The sequence below is a fragment of the Dichomitus squalens genome, assembly GCF_000275845.1.
Source record: "Dichomitus squalens LYAD-421 SS1 unplaced genomic scaffold DICSQscaffold_2, whole genome shotgun sequence".
NCBI classification, from domain to species: Eukaryota; Fungi; Basidiomycota; class Agaricomycetes; order Polyporales; family Polyporaceae; genus Dichomitus; species Dichomitus squalens.
Genome location: NW_006766884.1, coordinates 394916 through 418581, shown reverse-complemented (window position 1 = coordinate 418581; position 23666 = coordinate 394916). Strand labels below are relative to the sequence as shown.

The 23666-nt window shown below is 56.2% G+C and overlaps 10 protein-coding genes across 10 annotated transcripts; 4 read left to right on the top strand and 6 right to left on the bottom strand.

Annotated features, from left to right (window-relative positions):
• The first annotated feature begins 591 nt into the window (after nucleotides 1-591).
• Nucleotides 592-2247, top strand: DICSQDRAFT_77544 (nagb/rpia/CoA transferase-like protein). The gene is made up of 8 exons (XM_007360973.1): nucleotides 592-765; nucleotides 818-875; nucleotides 935-1074; nucleotides 1136-1255; nucleotides 1311-1417; nucleotides 1484-1696; nucleotides 1758-1994; nucleotides 2060-2247. Exons 1-8 carry the CDS (start codon nucleotides 694-696, stop codon nucleotides 2148-2150), a joined length of 1038 nt encoding a protein of 345 aa, XP_007361035.1. The 5' UTR covers nucleotides 592-693; the 3' UTR covers nucleotides 2151-2247.
• A 73-nt stretch (nucleotides 2248-2320) lies between these two features.
• Nucleotides 2321-3851, top strand: DICSQDRAFT_131984 (uncharacterized protein). The gene is made up of 5 exons (XM_007360972.1): nucleotides 2321-3408; nucleotides 3470-3481; nucleotides 3543-3631; nucleotides 3701-3723; nucleotides 3782-3851. Exons 2-5 carry the CDS (start codon nucleotides 3479-3481, stop codon nucleotides 3832-3834), a joined length of 168 nt encoding a protein of 55 aa, XP_007361034.1. The 5' UTR covers nucleotides 2321-3408; nucleotides 3470-3478; the 3' UTR covers nucleotides 3835-3851.
• Nucleotides 3852-5865: 2014 nt separating this feature from the next.
• Nucleotides 5866-7091, top strand: DICSQDRAFT_77542 (RNase P/MRP, p29 subunit; the record flags this gene model as incomplete). Its single annotated transcript, XM_007360971.1, has 5 exons — nucleotides 5866-5928; nucleotides 5980-6257; nucleotides 6317-6489; nucleotides 6569-6670; nucleotides 6747-7091. The coding sequence occupies 5 exons, from the start codon at nucleotides 5866-5868 to the stop codon at nucleotides 6953-6955; spliced, it is 825 nt and encodes a 274-aa protein (XP_007361033.1). The 3' UTR covers nucleotides 6956-7091.
• An 8-nt stretch (nucleotides 7092-7099) lies between these two features.
• DICSQDRAFT_97231 (cyclin-like protein) lies at nucleotides 7100-8927 on the bottom strand. The gene is made up of 8 exons (XM_007360970.1): nucleotides 8909-8927; nucleotides 8667-8852; nucleotides 8533-8614; nucleotides 8349-8480; nucleotides 8120-8292; nucleotides 7818-8056; nucleotides 7675-7754; nucleotides 7100-7608 (listed from the first exon to the last, which is right to left on the bottom strand). The coding sequence occupies exons 2-8, from the start codon at nucleotides 8834-8836 to the stop codon at nucleotides 7393-7395; spliced, it is 1092 nt and encodes a 363-aa protein (XP_007361032.1). The 5' UTR covers nucleotides 8837-8852; nucleotides 8909-8927; the 3' UTR covers nucleotides 7100-7392.
• Nucleotides 8928-9825: 898 nt separating this feature from the next.
• DICSQDRAFT_177209 (uncharacterized protein) lies at nucleotides 9826-12031 on the bottom strand (the record flags this gene model as incomplete). Its single annotated transcript, XM_007360969.1, has 8 exons — nucleotides 9826-9863; nucleotides 9929-10333; nucleotides 10417-10531; nucleotides 10772-10908; nucleotides 10963-11110; nucleotides 11180-11447; nucleotides 11500-11635; nucleotides 11698-12031. The coding sequence occupies 7 exons, from the start codon at nucleotides 12029-12031 to the stop codon at nucleotides 10014-10016; spliced, it is 1458 nt and encodes a 485-aa protein (XP_007361031.1). The 3' UTR covers nucleotides 9826-9863; nucleotides 9929-10013.
• A 2689-nt stretch (nucleotides 12032-14720) lies between these two features.
• On the bottom strand, nucleotides 14721-15127 carry DICSQDRAFT_143151 (uncharacterized protein; the record flags this gene model as incomplete). Its single annotated transcript, XM_007360968.1, has 3 exons — nucleotides 14721-14842; nucleotides 14913-15027; nucleotides 15116-15127. 3 exons carry the CDS (start codon nucleotides 15125-15127, stop codon nucleotides 14721-14723), a joined length of 249 nt encoding a protein of 82 aa, XP_007361030.1.
• A 984-nt stretch (nucleotides 15128-16111) lies between these two features.
• On the bottom strand, nucleotides 16112-16578 carry DICSQDRAFT_31675 (uncharacterized protein; the record flags this gene model as incomplete). The annotated part of the gene is made up of 3 exons (XM_007360967.2): nucleotides 16112-16162; nucleotides 16218-16396; nucleotides 16452-16578. Coding segments are annotated over 3 exons (357 nt in total), but the record flags the coding sequence as incomplete, so codon positions are not given.
• Nucleotides 16579-16973: 395 nt separating this feature from the next.
• On the top strand, nucleotides 16974-18052 carry DICSQDRAFT_49693 (RWD-domain-containing protein; the record flags this gene model as incomplete). Its single annotated transcript, XM_007360966.1, has 7 exons — nucleotides 16974-17006; nucleotides 17059-17092; nucleotides 17148-17213; nucleotides 17271-17401; nucleotides 17457-17591; nucleotides 17651-17825; nucleotides 17895-18052. 7 exons carry the CDS (start codon nucleotides 16974-16976, stop codon nucleotides 18050-18052), a joined length of 732 nt encoding a protein of 243 aa, XP_007361028.1.
• A 94-nt stretch (nucleotides 18053-18146) lies between these two features.
• DICSQDRAFT_48865 (AB-hydrolase YheT) lies at nucleotides 18147-20104 on the bottom strand (the record flags this gene model as incomplete). Its single annotated transcript, XM_007360965.1, has 8 exons — nucleotides 18147-18783; nucleotides 18922-18950; nucleotides 19032-19237; nucleotides 19357-19458; nucleotides 19524-19609; nucleotides 19674-19706; nucleotides 19779-19847; nucleotides 19911-20104. 8 exons carry the CDS (start codon nucleotides 20102-20104, stop codon nucleotides 18147-18149), a joined length of 1356 nt encoding a protein of 451 aa, XP_007361027.1.
• Nucleotides 20105-20445: 341 nt separating this feature from the next.
• On the bottom strand, nucleotides 20446-23395 carry DICSQDRAFT_97220 (uncharacterized protein; the record flags this gene model as incomplete). Its single annotated transcript, XM_007360964.1, has 8 exons — nucleotides 20446-21048; nucleotides 21148-21474; nucleotides 21566-21838; nucleotides 21918-22484; nucleotides 22542-22748; nucleotides 22798-22974; nucleotides 23042-23197; nucleotides 23257-23395. The coding sequence occupies 8 exons, from the start codon at nucleotides 23393-23395 to the stop codon at nucleotides 20675-20677; spliced, it is 2220 nt and encodes a 739-aa protein (XP_007361026.1). The 3' UTR covers nucleotides 20446-20674.
• Between the last annotated feature and the right edge of the window lie 271 nt (nucleotides 23396-23666).

Sequence of the window (23666 nt, the reverse complement as noted above, 5' to 3'; positions counted from 1 at the left end):
TAGCAAAGTCCAGGATTTGGCCAGATGCGTGGCGTCGCACGGTCCCAACACAGTGTATCCGCGCTCTGTATGATGCTTCAGTGGGCCGCGGCGTCACAGACCAACGCCGCAGCAACTACTCGGAAACCACGGCCGGATATATCGGAATTGCCATAATAATGGGAGCATGTTCTCATGGGTTGTCATTCGGGGAGATAGCCAGGTGTCCCTCACCCTTGAAAATGGATCGCTAGATTTATCTCTTGGCACGGGCTGCCGCAATCGTCGTAGACGGGCAAACCAGATCTTGCACGGAGGACTGCAGGCTCGAGGTAGGCTAGGCTGGGTGTGTCAATGCTGTCGTGTGTGGGTTGAGGGAGAAAAAACTCTCGACTAGAGCTCGAGACGTGCCCATAGTACGAGTACTTGGGAGCATATGAGGACGAGTGTCACACCACCGAGGAGGATGAGACCAAGCAGGCGCAATGATCGATATCTGAATTCGCGATCGAAAGACCTACCAAGGTTGCATCACCTGACCGTGTCCAGTCGCGCTGCGCACGTGAGACCCGAGTCACAGCCGATTTTGGGCGTCACACTCTGCTCCTCCCGCGATACTTGCTCCTAACCTCCGTCTCCGACGCGTCTCTCAACCGGCATTCCGTTCGTTGCAACTCACACAAGATACACCCACGATTTACCTTCGACTGAAAGATGTCAGCGCAAACGCAGAGTGGAGACTTCGATATCTACGCTACTTTCCAGCAATTCCTGCAAGATGAAGAAGTGCGCATTCAATTCACGAGGTGCGATGGTGACATCGCTCATTGCGCACCAGATATCACCGCCACTAGCAGCCATATCTGCGCTAGCCGAGGCTATCGTAAGATCGAATGGTGCGTACCTATCCCAGATGTGCCAGGGGACGACTGGTATGAATATGGACAGTTTGAAGCTGGTACCATGTTCGAGCTCGTGCAGGCTTTGAACGACGGCGCAGAGGAGCTCAAGAGGAGGTCACCAAATCCCATAAGCCTGAATGCGGGCTGTGAGCTCTTCATCGCTTTCGTGACCCTCTTCCCACACGAGTCCGATGTGAGTAGTGCCATCATAAAAATGGACCCTTCGGCATAGACGCTGATCGTGCTGTCTTGAGAACTTCGCCGAGCTGAAGAAGGAGCTTGAGCAGCAAGGCCGAAAATATGCTGCAGAGGCGCTCACATTCCGTGATAAAATCGCCGAGCTCGCCCTCGGCTTCATCAAAGACGACTCCGTAGTGAGTGTCCTGAGCAATGCACATCACACCGATGCTGATCTACCGATATGAGTAGATTCTCACGCACTCTCACTCGCGCGTCGTCCTTAAGGCGTTGCTCCATGCTCACAAGACAAAGCGGATATCTGTATATGTGACGGAATCTCGGCCCCGAGGACTTGGGTAATGTGGACGGCTGTTTTTTGTTTCACTTATGTCATGCTGACTCTCTGCCGCGATTGTCGCTAGACTGAAAACATACGAAACGCTTACTGCGGCCGGTATTCCTTGCACCGTAGTCCTTGACTCCGCGGTGGCCTATGTGATGGACAGGGTGGACTTCGTCCTCGTCGGCTCGGAAGCAGTCGTAGAGAGCGGTGGGTTGATCAACTATGTGGGCAGCAACCAGATGGCCATCATCGCCAAGGCGGCCAACAAACCATTTTACGCACTAGCAGAAAGGTACTTCGCTGAGCAGCCTCATGATGAAACGAGTTTCTGATCATTCCGTCGTGTGTCTCAGTTACAAGTTTCACCGCTTGTTCCCGCTATCGCAGTACGATCTCCCAACCCACAACCCTAACATCCTATCGTTTCCTACTCCAATCGGACGGTCAGCTGGTACGGACGACGCACCATCAACGAGCACGCCGGACATCATCACGAAACAGCCAGCCAGGTTGGGGACGTCATCGTCGAGCACCGAACGGGCGATGAATCAGGAACAGATAGCAAAGAACCCCGGCGTTGACTATACACGGTGGGCGCGCAAGTTCTGTCCTCGCCTTCGGATGGGTCTTGACAACGTGTGCTTCTTCCTCACAGACCGGACCTTATATCGCTCGTCTTTTCGGACGTAGGGATTCTTACGCCAGAGGGCGTCAGCCAGTATCTTGTTGGGATGTTCGCCGGCTGATGTATATCCGACGTTGGGACGAGATCTGTCGAGACGATAGAGTTTGCGATAAGCTTCGAAAACTCAATCATGGGATAGCGCGAGTGCAGTATTTCTCCGGCCACGTGTGCGTTCACTCCCGTCCTACCCCGACGGACGGCCAGCATCCTCTGCTCGGCCTCCGGCTCTCCCTCGGGTATCACGTCTGCTCTGGCGATAATGTCCGCTGCTCGTCGCCAAGAAATTCTCGGTCGGTCCTTGTCTTATTTCCCACAGGCCTAGGTCTCTAGCGTTCAGTAATGAGGCTCTATCTCAGGGGACACGCCCGTAGCTCGCGCCCGTATCGATACTATCTTGATGGTCTAACCTGCTCTCTCACCGCTGGCAGGCACTCATGTACCCATCCATTTGGAAGCCACGGCGAATCGCCTTGATGTTCCCATGCAGCTTGTCCACAACGATCGTCTGTGCAACATCTGGACGTCTTGTGGCCAGTTGATGGGCGGCTCGGGTTCTTCGAGGACGAGATCTGCTAATTGCTCGCTCTTGCGCCGGAATGGGTATGGTCGCGGTCTCGCACGCTGTTCCTTTCCCAGTGCCAGGCTGACTATCGAGAGCAATCCTCGACTAACGCCGGCCCGTGACTATCTATCCCATCGGCGCGGCGGTGTGCGCATCACCTTTCGCGTTCCGCATCTGCCCAAAAAGCCAGGAGCGGACGCGTTTAACGTTTTAGCTTTAGCGTGCTACGGGCAAAACCTCTGGCGCAACCCCTTCCCGTCGCCAACCTGTCCCAGTACGCTGGCTGCAACAGATACCGATCGGGCTCCTTTGTCGTGCGTGCTCAGCAACCTGGCGCTGCTCCGGCCTCGTCCTCATGTTTCTCAACTCGACTCCGACCTCATCTTGATATGTCCCAGCAGGAGAAACATGGCGCAATCTTCCAGAGAAGCCGTCCGATACGCTGATGTTATCGTGCTCTGGCGAATCGTGTTTGGGTCTTTCTTCCTCTGCCCTCCTGCAAACCATCCCGGATCTTTTGTATGACTGTCGCTGCCCCGTATAAATGGCGGCCTGTCGTCTCCTCTCCTCAGTCCAACAACCGGTATCCCTCCCTCCCCTCCTCTGTACATAGTCCCCTCCTGCCCTCTCCTGCAGTCATGTGTCACTGGCGTCGGTCCGTGGCTTTCTGCGATTCTGTGGCTCGAACCCCCTGACATCTGTCGTCGGCCACAGCGTTCGCAATAACTACAAGCGCTGCGGGCACTACGTCGACCAGGTGCGTCCGATCCCCTTTCTGCCTTCCTCCGTGCCACACTGTCCTAACGACGTATCTGCAGCCCGATGAGATGGTTCGCGTTTTCGCTACCTAGTTTCTCGTAGATCTCAATTCAGTCCCAACCTGGCGCTTAGATTCAATGCGACGATCGTTACTGCAAGTTCAGCACGTCGCATCCCAGGAACTGCGTCCCGCCCCGCTGCACGGAGACTTGCTGGCAGTAGTAAGCCCGTTATCTTCCCGATGCCATGGAAGGTTCACTTACGCCTCCACTTCATCGCCTCCCCATCAGCCGCCAGTTCCCCGAACAGTATAGTATGTTCTCTCTTGGTTGCTCATGGCATAGGCTGATCAGTTACCCGCCACATGATAGACCCCGTCATCGATGCGTTTTGCCCCGTCTGCGTTCAGCTTGGTCGTTCTTAGAGTCTAGATTTCGTTTGCAACTCTCTGCCTAATACATATACTGTACTACTATGCGCACGTTCACCCGCTCCTCATCGTAGCCTCATCTTGTTCTCCCTACGCTACTGTACCGCTGTTACTCCCTGCTCTATATTATTCTCCTGCTATGCTGTTGCCTTAGAACACCTATTACGTCGAATTGATAAGTTTGTGATTGCTTCGATTACGCGCCCGGAGGAGTAGCGGGAGCCCGGAGCCACGATACAGAGGCGATCCGCCACAAAGCAAAGTCCACGATGCCGGCCTCCCTTAGATAACCTCTGTGCGGAACAAGAAGGTGCTACCGCTGCATCCAGCCCGGGATACCTGTTTCAGCTAGAGATAGAAAGCTCGCCGTGTAAAGCATCCGGCCCTTGGGCTACCCAAAGCCTGGGACAAGGTCCGAGGTGCCGCTAGCTAGAGCGGACACGCATGGGTGATCTGGATGAGCAGGGCGGAAGATGATGAGCGGTGGCGGACGTCCTGTGCGTTCTGGAATTTTGCAAGAACTTCGGTAGTTTGACAAGCTCGCTCTCTCGATTGCGGGCAGGCAGACGGGCAGGAGCGCTGCGCTGAGCGGCCGAGCGGAACGATAACGAGAGCTTCGTCGGCGGGAGATGAAGTGCGAACTTACGAACGGTACTCGTACCCGAACCACGTGTGTGAGCCCTCCCAAGGCAATTCTTGAGAAGCACGTCAAGTCCAGCGCTCACGGTCGCCTCCTCCTGGAAACAGACGTCTCCCCTGATGAGCAACTATCGCGAGGCGCCCCTAGGAAGCATCCAGAGACAACCACCGTATCATCGGCCTGCGAAAGCGCGAATCGAACCGCTGATTCCTTCGCCGAGGCGCGTCGGACATGCGGGCGTAGTCCGTCGGATTCCCTGAGACAAGAAGCCTGCTTCTTGCCTTATCGCCGTATTGCCAGGATTCTTCCCACCGCGGGCTTACTTCAGATGGAGAGAATAGGAGGCATCTAATCATCCGCGAAGCTCGAGGCGATCTGCCAGGGCTGGGACGAGCGAATCTCATCCCACCGTCTGGACAGATCCCGCTATGAGTCAGATGACTTCGAGTTTACACATGGAGGCACGGATTACGGACCTGTGTGCGGGCACGAAGGACGCTATCAATGGAAGGGAGGGCGGATGGAGCATGTCGCAGTCATCAGATCATAGTCGTGTGCAATATCACGAGCCGAATCGAGCAGTGCATCGTTTATGGAAAGCATTAAAACCCACTCCCCTGACCGGCGTGATGCGTCGTCATCGCACGCAGGCCGCGCGCATAATCGAAGGCGATTCGGCCTATCGAAAGAATACTAGCAACGGGCCGGGCAGGTCACCAACGAAACCGGTGAAACGGCGTTTCGAAATCCAGGGAGCGAGCACCCGACGGCGACAGTGTGGTGAGTCGTATAGAAACCAAGACCTTCCTCGACCGCGGTCATGAGAGTACATCGGAAAGGCTTGGACGCATGAACGTTTGCTCGACGAGCTATCGATTGCTTGGAGATACTGGCCGGACAGCGAAGAGCGTTTTGAGCTAAACGGGCACTTCGCATGGCGGCTTCGGGACAGACATGCCCTATGTAGAAACAGGATTTGCGAGCCGCTATGAAGGACGGGTGGACTGGTTCCCACCTGCTAGTCACGGTGCGTGCACCGCCTAGCCGCTCATCCGCGGAGCGACTTGCTCTGCAAACGCATGAGCAGGTGACGATGATGGCTGGGACTCGCGCACCTGCTTTGGCTGGAACGGTGGGATACACGCGCGCGGGCGAGGAGAGGGGGCGATGGAGTGGAGGAAGCGCAAGGTTGAGATTCAACTGCCGAAGAAGGAAAAGGTAGTACGAAGAGCGCACGTGAATGGACGGACGCAGTGTCTCGCGCTGAGCTTGCCTCGCGTTTCTCTGAGCTCGAATCCCACCCTGATCACCCCCTCCCTTTCCAGGCCTCGCGCCCCCTCCGTCATATTGTTCCCGACAGGCCACATACCCTCAGCAAGTCCTTTATGAAATACCGCGCAGCAGATAATGGCCACAGGGGCATCTACGCCCCCTTGCCGCTCATCAACGTGAGTTTCATGTCCACTCGCGTTCCTGCTTTTCTCTCACCGCGGAACCAGAACGAACGTCTCAAACTCGATACAACGACGCCGTTCATCCCTCATTACGTCAAGAGCAGTGTCACCAGGTCCTCCGATCCTGCACAGGCCTACGCGAGTCGCGTTCAAGGACGCCAGATCCTCCTTGAGAACCCTGCCCGCGGCAGTAAAGCCAAGAAGGAGCGAGAAGAGAAGCGTGCAAAGCGTACTGCCGAGCGTGTGCGGCGGGTCGCGGGGGTTATCAGCAAGCAGGAAGACAGGAAGCGGGGCATATGGAAGCTGAGAAAGGAGGAGAGGAAGTGCGCTCCATCGGATCCGCGGCGTGCGAGAGTGGCACTGACCTGCCTCGGGGCCACAGGTTCCAATTGTTTCTTCCTCTGCACTTCCTCTGGCTAGGATACATGAATGAGCTGCTCTCACTATCGCCTGAGCCTGCGGCGCTCGGCATGGACCCTAGCTCAGCTATGCCGGCTGCGGCAGGCATGCATGCCAAGCTCATCAAGGCTGACTTCCATGGTGCGATCGTAACAGGTGCGCACAAACTCCAGTCTTTGGTACAGCTTACGATATGTTTGACCTCCTCTCGTCGTTGCTCCCTGTGCTGTCTTAGTGCGGCAAAGCAGGAACCCCTGCCTCATTGGACTCTCCGGGATAGTCGTGCACGAAACGGAGAATTCGTTCAAGGTGATCACCCGGAAAGATGAGCAGAAGTGTTCGCCGTCTTCTTGCATCTCATGCCGTCAATATAGACTAATCGGTGGTGCGCAAACCGCTGCGTATTTGTGCAGTGTTGCCGAAGCAGAACAGCATTTTTGTGTTCGCCGTTCCGCTCTATTCCACAGCTACGCCACAAGTCGTCCGTTCTACGGATGACACACAGACGACGATCCTGGACATGCCCCATATCGAGTTCGAGCTCTATGGAAATCACTTCTGTTACCGCGCGGCTGAGCGCGCAGGTCGGAAGTTCAAACACAAGGAAACAATAGAACTGTGATCTTCTCTCTCACGATCCTGGTGCGGACGTTGCTACCATACTTTGCATCCATGTATAGCATCTTCGTACCCCTGCTCCGCTGACTGTCGGTACAACTCGTGCGCTTGACGTAATCGCAGCAACTCAGAGGTCCTGGCATGGGATCGCATGTTTGATCAAGGCAGATTCGAGTACTGTACAGTAGGTGCGTATAATACAGCTTCCTTCAGCACGATAGCAAAAACGATCAGCGGGGATGAGATACGAGAGAGCTTATTCAGGCGATTTCGACGATACGACCGATGCACGACTGTGGCCACACCACAAGGGTGTCACCACTCCCCGATCATACGAGTCACGATGGATGATATGCGCCGAAGGTTCACGGTCCACGATTCTGGCGCGGTACTTGCGATCATCAGACGTGGCCAAGGGAAGGTAGACGAGGGTTCGGCGCGTTACTGCCCTTCTGGCGCACCCTCCGTCACCGGCTTCCATCCGCCCGACGCAAATTTCCCCGGAGTACTCCCTCCGGGCTGGGTAGGTGTCCCTGACTGACTGATGGCGTGCTCTGGTGTGGAGTTGTTCGCAACGGGGTGGAGGGTCCCCGCGGCGACCTGGGCGAATGGCTTGTAGAGTTTCGCCCGGTGGGACGAGCTCTGTGGCGGTGGGATCTATTCGGAAGAAGCCAACGACGTCAGCGCAATGCACGAAGGCAGATGAATGGTGATGCGACTGACGGACGCCAATCCGGCGAGGAATTCGCTGGATCCCTGCAGATCTTGGGCGCCGTAATATTCGAGCAAGATGCTCAGCGCGTCTAGGCGGAGATGAAGGGGGTACGTCAGCATTGGGACCACTACCAAGGGCTAACCCAACCCACCAGCTACGTTAGCAAGCCCCATCTCGTTGAACCCGAAGAACTCGACGGCATGGCGCGAGAAGCCCGCGGGTTGGGCTCTGTGGGACGGCGGGGTTGGCAGAGATGCGGAAGGTGCCGGCGATGCGAGGCGGGCATCCAGCGGCGAGTCTCGGGGCCCTTCAATGGCGTGTTCGGCCAGGACGTAACATGCGGCTGCGATAACTTTCGGAGGATAAAGGATACATAACGGTGTTCGGTATCTGTGAATGGAATCGTGTCAACGTGTTGGCTCTTCTATCGTGAGCCTATCCTGTTGGACGTACGAGTCATTGGCAATCGACCATGCACACTGCTCGATCAGCGGATTGTTGTTAGGATGCGCCTCGTATAGATCGACAAGCTCCGCATGAGGATTATCGACAACGAAGTCGAAGCAGAGGCCCTCCAGGAGGACCTCTTCGGTGAGCAAGATGCTTGTCTGGCATTCCTCGACTTCCTAACGTCTCCCAATTGAGATCATACGGGACGATGATAGCGGCGAGATAGTCCTACCTTGCTATCATCGGGAATTTGACTGAGATCTTTCTTGGACACCTTGGAGCAGAATACTTTGGCGACATCCCGCAACTTACGACCGCACTCTTCCGTCTTGGTCGCCAGGAAGATACATGCTGCCGCGACATCCTGAATCTAGATCAGTACAGTGTTTCGCAGGAGATACCCACGGGCCGACTACCTGTCTGTGATAGTCTTCCATAGAATATCGCATGTAGAAGCGATGGAACCATGTCGCAGCGGTAAACATCGCGGAAGACGGCCTGGTACAAATTTGGATCAACTCTTCTTCCGTCAATCTGAAATCACACCCACAATCCAAGAGAGACTCCTAGTCGATACAGGAACTCTACCCCTCTGCTGCGATCGTACAGCTCCCTTTCGAGCGGTATATCGGATGTCATCCGGCTGGGCGTGTGATGTAACGCCGACACAGGAAAGAGCCATTGCGAAGTAGATGCCGTCGCGATATTAATGGCACCCATTTGTTGTAAATTCTTGCTCAATATCATGTCTGTGAGATCTTTGTTTGTAATAAGCAACAGGGAGCGACATACCCCTCAGCTGAGACGGTGGTGGTTGGGAAACACGCGTGCTGTCACGGCCCGCTTTGAGACGCGTAACGGTGTATGCACGTGTAGACGCCCAACAGTCGCGTCCCTTTCTCAGACGCCCGTGAAGGTGCGTCATGCTCGGGCCGACCTATTCGTGGGCGTTAGTCTCGTCATTCGGGGTTCGGCCCGAGATTGTTCAGAACCTCTTTTCCTTCTACGTACTCAAGACTCGACAAGCTTCATCCCCAAGGGGTAGTGGCCCCTACTCAAGGAATGCTGACGATGGATACATGAGCTCGCCTCAAGCTCCTAACTCCCAATGAACCCTACATTAGTACAAACCAATCCGTGGACAGGGTGGCATGATATGTGCATCCCATCCGGGCGCGTGCATACGTACGGAGAACGCGCCGAGGGTTGTTCGTACGTTGTGACTCTGGAACGGTGCGTCATTGAAGATGACATGCTCCAGGACGAGGTTCCTCCAATAATCATGCATGGCAAAGACAGCTACCAGGGATGCAGGCTTATAGCGTATGAAGAAATATGTATCTACACATGAATCCACCTTCGGTCCTGGTAAATGCACAAACACGAACTACACCAATGAGTCCCGGCTGATGTGGATGTGGACGCCCGACCTACCTTCTCTTCCGTTGTCATTCATTGATGAAGTGATGTTCTCGGGTCGGAGAGTGAAGGAATACCACGTAGACAAGCAATGAAGGGAACAAGGATAGCTTGGCAACGCCGAGCTTCCAGAGACGATGCCTGTTAGGAACAGATTGAGTGCTAGTATTGCCTGGCGACTGCCATCCCTATTCAGATTGGATCCAAGGAAGCAAGGACGACGGCCTTACCGACTCCTCGTCAGATGACGACAGGTATTCGCCAGGTCTTGAGAGCATATATAGAATGTATCAGAGAGGTCCTCACAAAAACATGAGGAGATTCCGTTCTTAGGCGCTCCAGTAGTTAGATAATGCACGACAACATGCGAGTAGCAAATGCAAGAAAGCTCACACACAGCACTGCAAAACTAGACAGCACAACGTCCACAGCGTACCTACGCGGCGCGCCGATCTTGGCCCGCACAGCCCAACACCAACTACGCACGCACCCCTCTGGGCTGCGCCTCCCTCAAACGTCCTGGCCCGCCTACAAGGATCGTCCCCGCCAAGCGTGGCTCTGGCGCACTCGCAAAGTCCCTTATCGTCGACGCCGACGACGCCGTGTACCCCGAGATCTCGCTCACCGTCGAATACGTCGGCGGCGGCGCCCCGAGCGTGCCCGAGGTGCACCAGTCTCGTATCATCTCTGGCCCGAAGCCAAGCCGGACGCGCCTGGTGGGCGAGTGATGGACATCTAGGATGGTCTCGTCCGAAAGACCGTCGTCCGAGAGTTGGATGGAGGGGTCGTGCGTGCGCGCTGTATGCGGTGAAAGGGGGAGGGGAGACCGGAGGTGAGCATAGTAGGCTGGCTGGCCGGGGTATGAGGGGAGAGGGTCTCACCATTGCTTGACGCCTCCCATTGTTCGTCGACGGAGGGCGCGCCGGCGAGGCTGGCGTTCGGGTCGTAGTGCTCCATATCCTCTGGGTCCACCTCCATCTGGATCGGCTCGTATATCTGCGCGAATGGGTTCTTCGTGAGCACCATTCGGACACGAGCACTGCAGAATGATACGAGGGCAGAAACGGCGGAAGAGAGGAGACTGACAGAGGAAAGGGGATAGAGATGGGCAAGAACACACTATGGGCGCCTGAGCCACTTGAGAGCCGAACGGTCTATCCGTCCGTCCGGTCTGAGGCAGACAGACTGAAGGGTGGAAGGGTATAGTAGAGCGCCGTGCACTTCTTCAGAACTGACCTCGGGAATGATGAACGGATTGACGAGTTTCGCTCTGCGCACTGTCGCGGAGGACAACCAGTAAAACAAGCATTCAAGCAGATTGGGATTCTCCGAGTCCCAGGTCATGACGTCCGAGACCCACGCCTCGGTTTGTTCTGGGAGCGATGGTGTGAGATTGGTGAAGACATTCCCCGAAGTACGGAAAGCACCTTTAGAGAACGCGCCAAAGACCCAATCGCGATACGTCGTGAGCACGAAGAACCGAGAATGGTTTTGAGCACACCCGTCGTGGATTTTGGACCATACCCGTTCGTAGCTGCGCATATGATATCTATCCTTTGCCCATGGGTTCGGAAACTTCATGTCGCAGATTGTGATCATCGGTAACGATTAGTCTCCAATGCACCTGGAGACAAGTCAGCTCACCTTCTGAGTCTTGACGAATATCTCCATGTCACGCGGAGCAAGCATCCATGGCGGCTGAACGAAGAACATAACCGTCGGCCTGTACAGATCGGCTGCCTTCATAATGACGTTCTCGTCAGGGCCCCATTTGAAACATTCCATGATGCCCTTGTCCCGCTCCTTGGGAGTGCCTAGGTGCTCCATCTTGTAGTCGAGCGTCTCGGGATACACCATATGCATCATGCGTCGGATGGTTGTGAGTGGGAACTGCCGCACCCACTCAATGACGCTAAAGGAGCGGGGTGAGATATCTCTTGTAGTGCTCAACAGAATCCACGCACTCTGGAAGGGTGGTGACCACGCCGGTCGTGAGCTGTGGTATATCATATCCTTCGACAGGGATAGATATGCGGGCGTTACGCTTGGTATCTGAGTCTGAGTTGCCAATGGGCTTCGAAGGAATGTTTGCTTCGGCATCTGGTTTGCGTCCGGAGATGAACATTCGGTGGGCTATAGCGATGCAGGTAAGAGGAGCTCACAGGCATGTGCAAGATCCTTCAAATCTTTGAACGGATTAATCACTTCAAGATGTCTGTAGATCTCGTGTTGCTCAAACACAGGATTCTTGACGCTCTTCGTCTTGTCTGGAGGGAGAGGGGGGGCAGCCCGTCCTAGTATCATCTCGGGGAGCACAGCAGACTTCGCATATCGACGAAGGTTCTGATGGGCTTGAGATGAATGTACTGGATTGGGAAAGGGGGAAAGAGAGAGGTTCTGTTGGGTTTGCGACGACTCGACTGGAGGCTTGGAGGAGGGAGACAGCGTGAAGTAGGATAGTGCAGCGCCTACGACGTTGGAAAGCAACTCCGTCATGAGTACGACGAGTAATGAAAGCGCAGAAAGTGAGTAGACGGCTCGTTCAAGAGAATCGCAGATGATATAACGTCGATAGTGTGCCGGGTATGGTGTCCATGTCAGACGCAGTTGAAGTCCGATGAAGAGCCATGGCAACAAGGATAGTTCTCGAGCACAAGTCGAACAGGATCGCCCGCGACAATACAATGAACGAACAACGCAGGTTCAACGTTGTCTGGCCAGGCGAGACAACAACGTCCATCCACGAGAACAAAAGCAGAAGACGCCCGCAAGCACACCGACACGACCTGTCACCTGCCCGTGTTCGTGACTCCAATTTCGGTGCTGCCGACAAGGTCTTTTTAGGCGCTCGAGACTGTGGTTGTACTTTCTCGACCTTTGTATATCGACGCCTGGACCCGCGTACGGATGTCTCACAAAGCAGGCAGACATGCATATAAAACCCCAAACAGTTCTTTGGCATCTCCGAGCATGAGGCTAGAGTCCTGCGCCATATAATCATCGATGCCAGTGAGTCCGAGTCGCCGCCGTCCAGCTGGCAGTCGATCGAACCTACTTCTGACACACAGGCACTGGACCTCAGCGAATACAGGAGGAAACATACTCATGGGACCTGTGCTCCAGACCCTGCATTATTGGGAAAATAGCAGACTATGTATCCGATTAACTTCGGTGACTTTCTCTTGGGACGCATCGATGCCGGGGCCCTCGACGGACATTCGAAACCTCGCGCAGGGGTGACCGATCGCATTTTGCGACCAGCGTGGCAGCCTGATGTGCTCCTTTCGAGAGCCATCTCCACTCAAACCCCTCTCAACCCATAAGCCGAAAGGCAGGCGATACGGCATCCATCGAGCCAAAGCCTTCACAGGAAATTCGCAAACCTTGGCAACACGGGTGCCCGAACCCCAAAGACGGTCCTCGCCGTAAGTGATGCACCTATGCCTCCCAAGATTCCTAATCTCCGTCGGCTAGATCCGTAAATCAGCCTCCCACCTCGCTCGCGACCCGCCAGGGAACTGCCTCACACTAACCCTTTTCCACCTCGCCGACTTCAGAGGAGCTCGAGCGGTGCGCCGATTTCGCAGCGGAGGCAGGAACCGGTGATCATCGCGCCCATCCGGCCATTTCCAAGCACGAAATGGACCGTTCCAGGAGGCGCTATGGAGGCGCCACCACGCCACGCCTAGACGTCCTTTACGTGACCCGGCCAATTTCCCCACCACACCGGGCTCGGCTTTTGGCGTGTTTCCGCCTTCGTGCTAGAGCGAAAACCTTGTTGGCACCGGCGTAACCGAAGCGAAGAAAGGCCATCCGCCCACCGTAACCCTGAACCGAGACGCGCGATCAACGTAGGACGCAGGGAACGCGACTAGCACGACCCCGCGTCCATTCACCCTTCCGACAAACCCCTCGTCAACTTCCCGTCCGATATGGATCGCAGGACGGGGCCACAGCCGCGTTTCATCGTTCCAGAACAACAGCGCAAGCCACATGCCGGCACATCTATGTCCCCCCTACGCATATGGCGGCAAAGATTCGCGGAACGCGCTAGCTGAGAGGGCGCCGCTTGACGGAAGGCGAGTGCCATGTGCGTTCATATTCTCATGCACGATTCGCACTTCCCGTCGTACAATACAAATGCGCAGCTGCAGACGAGGGTCGTGGTGAGAGCCACGAAGTGGCCAGTGCGGTGGCTATCGCGAAGTTCGTTCGCCTATGGCACACCGGGTCCAGCCTTGCTTTCCCGCCCATGGGCCTCGGGAGCGCACAGGCGCATATGCATATCGCCGAGTTCCGATCCTCAACGCGTCGTGTGCAGCCGCGATCCTGTACGCCGGAGGCGCGTACCTCGCAGGTCGCAGAGGCTGCTGCCTGGGATGCCAAGATCAGGGTACAGGTGTCCGATGCTCAGAGTGAATTACGGCCACATACAACAGCAGATAGCGCGTCTGAAACGATCGCGGCTCGCGGCGCCATGCTGCAAGGGTCCGAACCTGACACACATATTCCCTGGATCACTGCCCGACGCAGTTACAGTTCAATCGCCCAAGGGTCCACGGGCCACGGACAACGTACGTGTGTGAATATAGGCAGTCGTGCCCATGGCCACCGAGCGAGGGAGTGCTAGGGCCGAAGGCGGTTCATTGCAGGCCCAACACGAGTACATGATAGTCACGTACCCGAAGCACGATGTCCTGGATGAATGGGCGGCTTGCTCCCCGAAGGGCGTCTAAGCGATCGCAAACTCTCCTTGTATGAAGCGCACCAAGAGCACGGTGATCAGAGCGGATAGATCAAAAGCACGCCGAGTACGGCGGGTGCTATGGCATTGTGGCGAGGCGTTTGGTAGATATAGATACATAAGAGGCAACTAGGAGCGCGTGCAGAGTAGGCTAGGCTAGGGACGCAGGGGAATAGATAGAACTACAACATGGTCCGATACAAGAAACACGGTTAGCGCACGATTATTCGGCGCCGGCGCCGACGGTAGAGTATTTCGCCACGTATGCCGATCGCACTCCGCCCTCGAGGTACTTTAGCTCGAGGCGCAGGCACATGTGTAGAGCAATGCGGTGATGCTGGGTGTCGATGTGGACGTGGGCAGGGTGCCCATGATAGATGAATGTGGATCCGGGATGGACGGGAACGGAAGAAGAGACGGGATGCGGGGCGTGCAAGCGCGTCAGGCGAGGACCCCTCGACCGTCGCCGCGGATGATGCAGTCCTGGCACTTGCTATCGCTGATCCTAATCGGGTTGCGCTGCGGCGGGTTCATCATCCGTGTGCAAGACTTCTCCCTGCAACCTGCGACATTGCGAATGTGAATAAGTATATGCGCATTCCAGCTATGACGCAATGGCTTGAGAATGCTCACCGATTGGATGAATGTGGTTCCTGCTGAATAGACAGTTCGGACGCAGACAGTCTTGCTGACGAGTAGACATCGGAATGAAGTGTTGGCAAGAGAGGTGCAGCCTGCCGTCGATGACCTGTAGCGGACGACGCACAAGACCGTGTCAGACACTGAGAGTCCTCGATGCTGTATGGTGCCCGCCGGACAGAAAGCGAAGCACTCACGTTGTGGCACATTTCGACTAAAAGCTTGTACGAGTAGCGGGTAGTAGAAAACGAAGTGGAGAGTGAGCAGGGGCGACCTGGTGCAGAGAATTAGTGGGAGAGTGGCTTGGTGTCGAAATCCGTCAACACAGGCCGAGTATAAGTACGGGACAGAAACACATCACTTGACTGGAAGCGAGGCGTACTGGAGCTAATTCCGTTGCATGTTGACCGCGTTCTGGCACAAGCCGGGAGAACCTGCAAGGCGAGGCTTGGGGCCCCTCATCCTGCCATATGGGCGAGTGGTCGCCGGGCGGCGCCTCAGGAAAGTCGATCAAAAAATGCTGAACTGTGCGAGGTGATGTCGTCGGTACGCCGGAGGAAACTGCCTCGACCCAGGCGGACGGAAGGTGAGAAGGCATCCGAAGTCTAGTCCGAATCAATTGATCCTTCGAACGCAGCTGCGAAGCATCGCTCGCTGCCTCCCCTCCAGTTTTATCTCTACTGTTTTCAGTAACGCGACCGAGGAAAATGATGGGAGTGTTCGAATATTTTCATCGTGCACTCCACGAGGCGGCGAGCGTGGCCAACACATGTTACATAGTAGTCGAGATCTGGACCCCGACACGCCCTTTGACGGATTGGGTCTACCCGCCAAGTCGTTAGCCTTCACAACGGGACGAGCGCAAGATGTAAATACCTCCGAGCCCCCGCGCAGGCCACTGGATCCTTCCGGTGGCCGATCCCTACCAAACGGCGTCCGCACAGCGACAAGGGTAACAACACCCACACCTCACAGGGGAGTCAGGGTGCCGAAACTTAGCAGCTGTAAGTGTTCCCCTATCTGCCAAGTAATTGGTCTCGCCTTTAGCCCGACACGTTCATGGGGCAGTCAAGCTGAAGCAGAGGGGCTGTGACCCATTTATCGTCATGACCGACGTACACGCTCTACTACTATGAAATGCGGCTAAAGAGAGCCACTGTGAAGACTGGTATGGGAGGCGAACTAACCCCTCCTCATGCACCGCGAGCACGGATCTCGTTGACGAGCTGCACCTTCTTCCGCACCTGGACAAGTAATTAATACGCCGAACCTTCGCGGCGTCATGGGACGGAGACGTACCTCATGGGCAAACCGTCTTCTCCAGCGCAAACTCTTGAGACGATTCCTTTTCTCACCCTTCTTCTCGTGCCTCTCGTCCCGGATATTGGTTGCCCGAACTGCGTTGATCGTGAGGATCGCCTTGAGCTTGGCCAAAGCTGAGCCAACGTCGTTTTTTTTGTCCACCAGCACGCTGCGGCCTGCACATATTGAGTCATGCGCATGATCACGCATGCTACAGTCGGAACAGCTTACCGGAATATGCGTTATTCGGCGGGGGAAGATTTCGGACTTTGGTCTTCTCCATTGTATCCCAAGCGCTTTGCGGGTTCGAGTCCGTCCTTTTGGTGTAGTCCCGCGCGGTATGCAGTACGTTTTGCCATGGGTGTAAGCTAGAGGCGGATCGCGTCCTGTTGCTGTTGTCGATCCAGCCTGGGGCATGTGACGTTGACTCGGGAGGAGACTGTCGGCGCACGGAGCTAGTGACGAAGGTTCGTAGGTGTTGGGGTGTGCGAGCACTGGCAGCGCCGAGGCGAACACATTGGCACAGAAGCGACGGTGCAAAAGTGGGAGCGTTTGCAAGCATGGTAGGATGAGTGGCCGGAACGAGTGCAGCTGTGTCACCGTCGGAAACCGTGGTCGCAGGTCGCGGTTGCGTCGGCGCTTCCCGGGCCGTCCCCCGGCCACCCTCATCACTCCTTTCATCCTACCCCTCGTCCTCCGATACCGCGATCGAGTTCACGGTCCCCAGCAGCAAGGCACTGGTTCTATCCCTCGATGTCTGCTGAGGTGCTTGCGGAAGAGTTCGAGGTACGAGGTCGCGATAGGACGCACAGTCAATGATCTAATTCTCGCGAAAAAGGTCCTCGAATCGATCTACCCTGCCGAACTCACAAGTGCGTCCCGTCCGCACCCCTTCCAGGTTCATGCCGAGCTGAGACTCATGCAAAGAATTGTCGGAAAGGGAAATACAAATAGACGTCGAACCAGATGATCCGGTAGACGGGATCGAGGAACGTGAGTGGTCCATCCGGTAGCTACTCCTTGCGCCTATTCACGATCGTGCCGGACTAGTTTCCTTGACGTTCAGTGTCGAGTACCCAGACGAGTACCCCGACACTCTGCCAAAACTGTCTTTGGAGGTGCAGCAGGGCGAGCTCGACGATGCAGAGATCAGTCAACTTCTTGACGAACTTCAGAAAGTGGTATGTCCTCGCGCCCTGCTGTGCACCGAACCCTCTCACGTAGGCTGCTATCCAGGGCGAGGAGAACCTCGGAATGGCCATGACATTCACGCTGGTCACGCACTTACGGGAGCGATTATCCGCATTACAGCGCGAACGGCTGGAACGGATACGAAAAGAGGAAGCGGAGAAAGAACGACGCGCGCTCGAGGTACGTCATCCCGGACTTCCTCTTGTCTAGACACGCGTGGGCTGATGATCTCCCCGTAGGCGGAAGAGGCGAAGACACGAGGCACTCCAGTCACCGCCGAGTCGTTCAAGGCTTGGAAGGCCAAGTTCGACAAGGAGATGGCGGTAAAGCGTGCCCGAGAAGAGGAAGAAAAGCTCAAGGGTCTCTCACCGAAAGAGCGGGAAGAGTACAAGAAGTCTCAAACACGTTTCACTGGTGGGTCTGCCTGTCTCTGACCGAAGCTCACGAAGGTCTAATCAAACGATCCGTCGATTATTTCCGCAGGGCGCCAGCTGTTCGAACGCGATAGGAACCTCGGAACGCTGGATGAAGGCCTCGCCGAGGAGGACGCTGTCTCGGTCGACATCAGTCAATACGACCGTAATGCGATCGAGGAAGAGGAGAACGAGGAAGACCGTGTCACCTTCAGCGATAGCGATTGATGATGGCCACAACCTCTCTGTAGCATCTGCAATGTACGCCTATGAGGCTGTAAGTGTAGTCTAGATATATAGTCCTTCTCTATGTGCCTAAGCTCTAGAGTCCGGCAAGAAGACCCTCCTCACCCTCCACGCCGACGACATGACCTCCGCCCTCGACTGTCTTGCATCCGATGTCATCTCTGCCGACTTCTTTCAAGAAGCCGCCGACCTCGTGTAGCGGTTTCCCGCGCTCCTGTTCCACAACCAGGTCCTCGCCGATCGCGCGTAGCCACTCAACCACGGGCTTTCGGATCCATCTCTCGAGCGCTCCGAACGCCTTGCCTGCCTCGAACCAGCCCAAATGTCCGCCTCCGTTCGTGACCGCAAGCACGACCCACGGATTGTCGGTCTCCCCAATTGGTATATGACTGGCAACCGGGTCATCAGCCGCGCTCACGGCCAGAAAAGGGACCCGAATGTCGTCCAGAACCTTGTGGCTCGACGCGGCGGTGTAATAGTCGCGGGCCGAGGCGAAGGGGAAAGGGGGCGACGACCCGCCCGCAAGCCGCGTGATGGCGTCGTCAAACTCCATCAATGACATGTCTTTCCTTGGCAGTTTTGCCTCGACTGTCTTCCAAAGCGCCGAGTCTGGAAACTTGGCCAGTGTATCCCTGTGCCGCGCGACGAGCTTCTGGAGGTTCTGGGCCATCCCACGGGAATAAACGAGCCGGTGGAACGGACGGCTCTCCAGGCTAAACGGCAAACCTTATTGTCAGTATGGCTGCTGGAGCTCCGAGGTCCCATGACTCCCCCGCAAACGATCGGCCACTACGCACGAGCGACTGGGTGGCAGGAGCAGTCAGGGACGCATGAGGAGAGAGCGGACGCACCGGTCACTGGACGCGACAAGGTCCCACGGCTGAGTGATCGCGCACGGCACGCAAACACACGAGGCAGAGTGTCAGATCGAGAAAGCAGAGGACCAGATCGGCGGACTCACGCAGCCTAGTGCGCAGCCAGCCACGAGCCGGCTGTTACTGCCCTCCTCCGCGAGATACCGAGTAAGGATGTTGGCCCCGAGCGAGAAGCCGACGCCTATGAGCGGTGCTCTGGGGTATTGCTTGGCTATGTACATAACCGCAACCCTAATATCTTCGGTATGGAGGGCCGAATATAGCTGCGGACTCGTGATTGGCACCCCGGCACCTGCAATGCTTTCATTAATGCCTGGAAATGTGCACTGGAAAGAAGCACGATGGATTTGGATATGGAATAGGATATGGGGAAGAAGCTTGTGAAATGGGAGCAGTAGGAGGATCACTCACACCCGCGAGAGTTAACGACGATACCCCGGTACCCCAGGCCGCCTTGCTCTACAGGCGTGCATACTGGGGCCAAGATGGATCGAACATACGACTCATGTGAACCTGGTGACCTGCAGTGAGCACTATTGCGCACCGACATCCGAGCATCCGCGTAAGGCGGTACATACCTCCTGTGAGGCCGTGCAGGACGACGACGATCGGCGTGTCGTCCTTCAGGGTACGCTCTTCTGCCGGTGGGGTAAAATCCAGGCCACTGACGCAAATGGCGGTTGGTAACTCGTGGACGTATGAACGCTCGTGTTCCGGATTAGACTCACAGGGTGCCTCCGTCCAACGTCCGAATAAGCTTTCTGAACCACAACGGTTGTGCATGTAGGGTTCACAATACGTTACGAGCGCGAAGGCGTGGCATAACCGCTCACCTATCGTACTCCACTTTGTCTATCTTTGTGAAGTCCCCCACCACGCAATACGCCGTTTGCAAATGACCGCTGCACATTTTGCAACGCGCTTTAGACCGCGTCTTGGCACTTGTACGTGGAAGTTGAGCATACCTATTCAACCACCACGCCGGTCTATATTCCCTGTACAATGACGGCACGCGAAGGCGAATGAAATCGTTTAGGGCAACCTTCTCTACATGCTTGGAGTTCGCCGTGGCCCTCACAGACAGAGTGGCCGGTGTTGAGCCGAAGTACAGTTTCGGGATATAGTACGCCGCCGAGAGGAAGCTGAAGAGAGCACCCATGCTAGGCGTCAGTTTGAATAGGGCAATGGGGACGTATTCAACGCCCAGAGGTCATGCCAGGTCCCGCTGCGGTCAGGGAAGACGTGGGGAGTGGTGGGTGGATTAACAACAAGGCCGTCGTCGCCGACCTCGAGCGTTCGCGCGCTGGGTGCCACACGTCTGTTAAGTACCTTGAATTCAGTCCGAAGCCACCACAGCTCCCGGCGACGAGCCAATATGACATCGTTGCCCGGTTACTCACAGGTTCCCGTCCCGGGCGCCCGTCTCCCATTGGTGCGGTCACGTCGAGATGTACATAAGTATATATGTACATGTCGTTGACTGATGCAAACCTTGTGGCGGTAAGGACTGCCTGAAGCCCAAAGGGCGGTTGAGAACAATGTGACGTGCGGTCTAGCAGACGGAGCTTCTACAAACAGCAGCCATAGCACTACAAACAATCGGGAGACAAGCAAGGAGTACGAGCGAGCAACTACCACAGAGATAATACGCAGCACCGAGCAACGTACGCGGAAGCACATAAACGTGCACAAGTTATCCGAGAAATCTGGGTCTATCCAAGAATTCATTTCATGCCCAGGCCTCCAAGGCACGCTTCGCAGCCACCGCAACCTTCGGGTTGCCCTGAGGTCCATCCTCCTTCGCCAGCGCCTCGAGCAGCTCACGGGTGCTCTCCTTCATCTGCTGCACATCAGTCGCCCTGCTCTCCGCAACGACTCCCTTCCGGCCCAAGTGTCCGAGCAGGGCGCACACATTCGAACGGACCTCCGGCGGAACGTTGGGTGCGCTGCCCTCGCGCAGCGTGCTAATGAGCATGTCCAAAGCACGTCTAGGCCCCACCACCGGAGACCCTTCAGTGACCGAGACAGCGGATAACGGCTGGGACGTCGTCCGTACTGCTTCCGACGGTAGGGGATTGAGAATGGAGTCCAATACCAACGTGCCTGCAAGACGCGGAACGGCAGGTGCACAACGCAAAAGCGTGAGCAAGTGGGCGTCAGTCAGTCCCGGTTAGGCGTCATGGGGCCGAGGTATCAACGTACCTCCATTTGCGTGCGTGCTGATCAGCGACAGAGCCACGGTACCCTCATTGACGAGGGTAGGATACCTCTTGCTCCTGCCGATCAGCCCGGCGAGCGCGGATACACACGGCTCCGTCACGATTGCGGCAATGGTGGCTTCCCGCTTCTTAGCCCGGCCCTCGTCGAGGGTCTTCGGATCGGTCTGCCACAAGCTCTTCACCGCATTAACGAGTGCGCGTGTGCCCTCGCTCTTGACGGCAATGGAGTCCGAGCGCTTCACGAGGTCAAGAATTTGCCTCAGTGGAGACCCGGGTTCGTCCGGGAGGACGAGAGAGAAGGTGTTGTCAACTGGATAGAACCGGGGGTAAGGGAGGAGGCCGGGAGCAGTTGAGATCAACGGGCCACACGGGCAGCGGAAAGGCTAAGCCATGATACTCACTATCACCACTACACATGTGTTTCGCGACGCCGATAGCTGCGACCTGGATGATCTCGACCATGTCTGCCCTGTCGCTCCAGATCTGCGAGCTTCCAAGCCTCTGGATGATTCCGGCCGCGCCGAGGGCAGCCCTGCAGCCTTGCGACTGTGCCAGGTGTTTGAGGAGCCCAATAACGCCATGCTTCACCTTGATATCGGTGTCAGGCTCAAGCAACCTGGCGAGATCGGGCGCCAGAGAAATAGGTGTCTTGACGATCGCTGTCGAATGAGCGTCTGTTGGAGTCAGAGTCAGAGACGTTCAGAGTTGTATTGACTTCGAAGAGGCGCCATGAACGGGACGGACCACGCATACCTCGCCGACAAATGTTCCCGAGACTGAGCGTAGCGCATATGATCAAGTCGTCCCTGTTGGTCTCCTTGAGACCCTTGTGCGCGCGAATCCATCCCACCATCCGGCTCACGAACTCTCCTCCCGGCTTGTCCGCTTCCGAGTCATCCCAAAGGGTATCCGTGTTCTTCTCCTCGCCAGCAACCTCCACAATTGCCTTCACAATGGCACCCTTGCCGAGATCGAACCCTTTCTCCTTTGATGGGCGCTCCTCAGGCGTCCAGTACGGCGGGTAGTCGCCCTTGTCGACGAAGGTCAGTAGATCCGACAGACACGCGACGCCTCCGTGCTCTCCGTCAGGGAAGGTCAGGCCGCGCGCAAGGGAGAGGCGAACATCTTCTACGTCAATGCATAGAGATTCGATGAGACCACAAACTTGCTCGTAGACGTCGAAGTCTGCTTGCACGAGGCTTCGCCGGGATGCTGGTGTCGCGAATCGTGGCGGCGGTGTAGGGTATGGTGGTATGAAAGCTCTTAGTTGGGTTACGAGTAGCGGCAGCGCGTCCTGCCCGAACACGACCCGGGGCGGTTCTGGCGAGGTGACTGTTACTCAGACGGTCGACTCTGAATCGCCCGAAAGGAACATACGGTTTTCCTCGTCGCCACGCAACTCGTCGATCGCCCGCCATGACCATGATGCTAGTGTGCTGCGCAGGGTCCATGCTTCCCCAAAGTCCGCCGCATCTGCGGGAGACGTGTTTGAACGCGCCCATGAGCCGACAGGGTATAGATGAGCAGAAAGCTTCAAGATGGTCAGAGCAGCCTCCAAGGAGATCAATCGATCCTTCACGGGATCTGTTGGGTTTAGTAAAGCTGATGTATAGCATACCAGTATATTACGTACCATACCCCACGCTCGCGTTCAGAAGGAATCCTATGGCAGTCTTGACAATCTTGAGATCGGGTATAGAGATACCATAGGGCTCCAGCTGCGCAGGCTGTACAGACTCTGCATAACTCTCGAGCAGGTTGAGAACTGTCTGAGGGAAGCCAGCCTCTAGCAGATAGCCCCTGTTCTCGTCTGTGCGATGGGGGGATCGCGAACCTCAGCGGGAACGATCACATTCATGCACGAGAGTACCACTCACCATGATCCATACATAGATTCGCAGCGACGCGCAGAAGCTCAAAAATAGCTGGCTTGCAGACCGCCCCAGAGCCCTGAGAATCGTTGAGCGTACTCTTGAGGAGAGAGGTAAGGGTTTGGGGAAGCAGGGTCTGTCCGAGCGCGGTCTGTTGTTCAACTACAGAGCGCAGGTGGGCATGGAGCACGCAAGGATAGAGCAGAGAGTAGGCAGCGAACCATCCTTGCTACGGAGATCGTTGGCGAGGCTCTGAGCGGTGTGTTCGATCTCTGGCCATTGGTTTGGGGTATTGAGGGGGAGCTGGGCTAGCAGATCGCCGAGCTTAGAGGCCGAAGCGAGGGCTGTGCTTGCGCTCATTACGGGTCGGTTACGAGAGAGGGCACGTTATGACACCGCCAATATAGCAGCAAGGCGGGACGGCCGGTGGTAGGAGGAAAGGCGGGGTGAGACTGCAGAAGCCGCACAGTAGGACAGTAAGTACTAGATGCGCGAATTGCGTCCATTGCCTCCCAGGTTCTCCCCGACTCTCTCATCGCTCAGATCTGTCCATCTCTCCCCACGTGTCCACCAGATAACGCCAGCGTCAGTGCATGCGGTCCGCGCCCTCTCCCTGCAACTGCGAGTACTA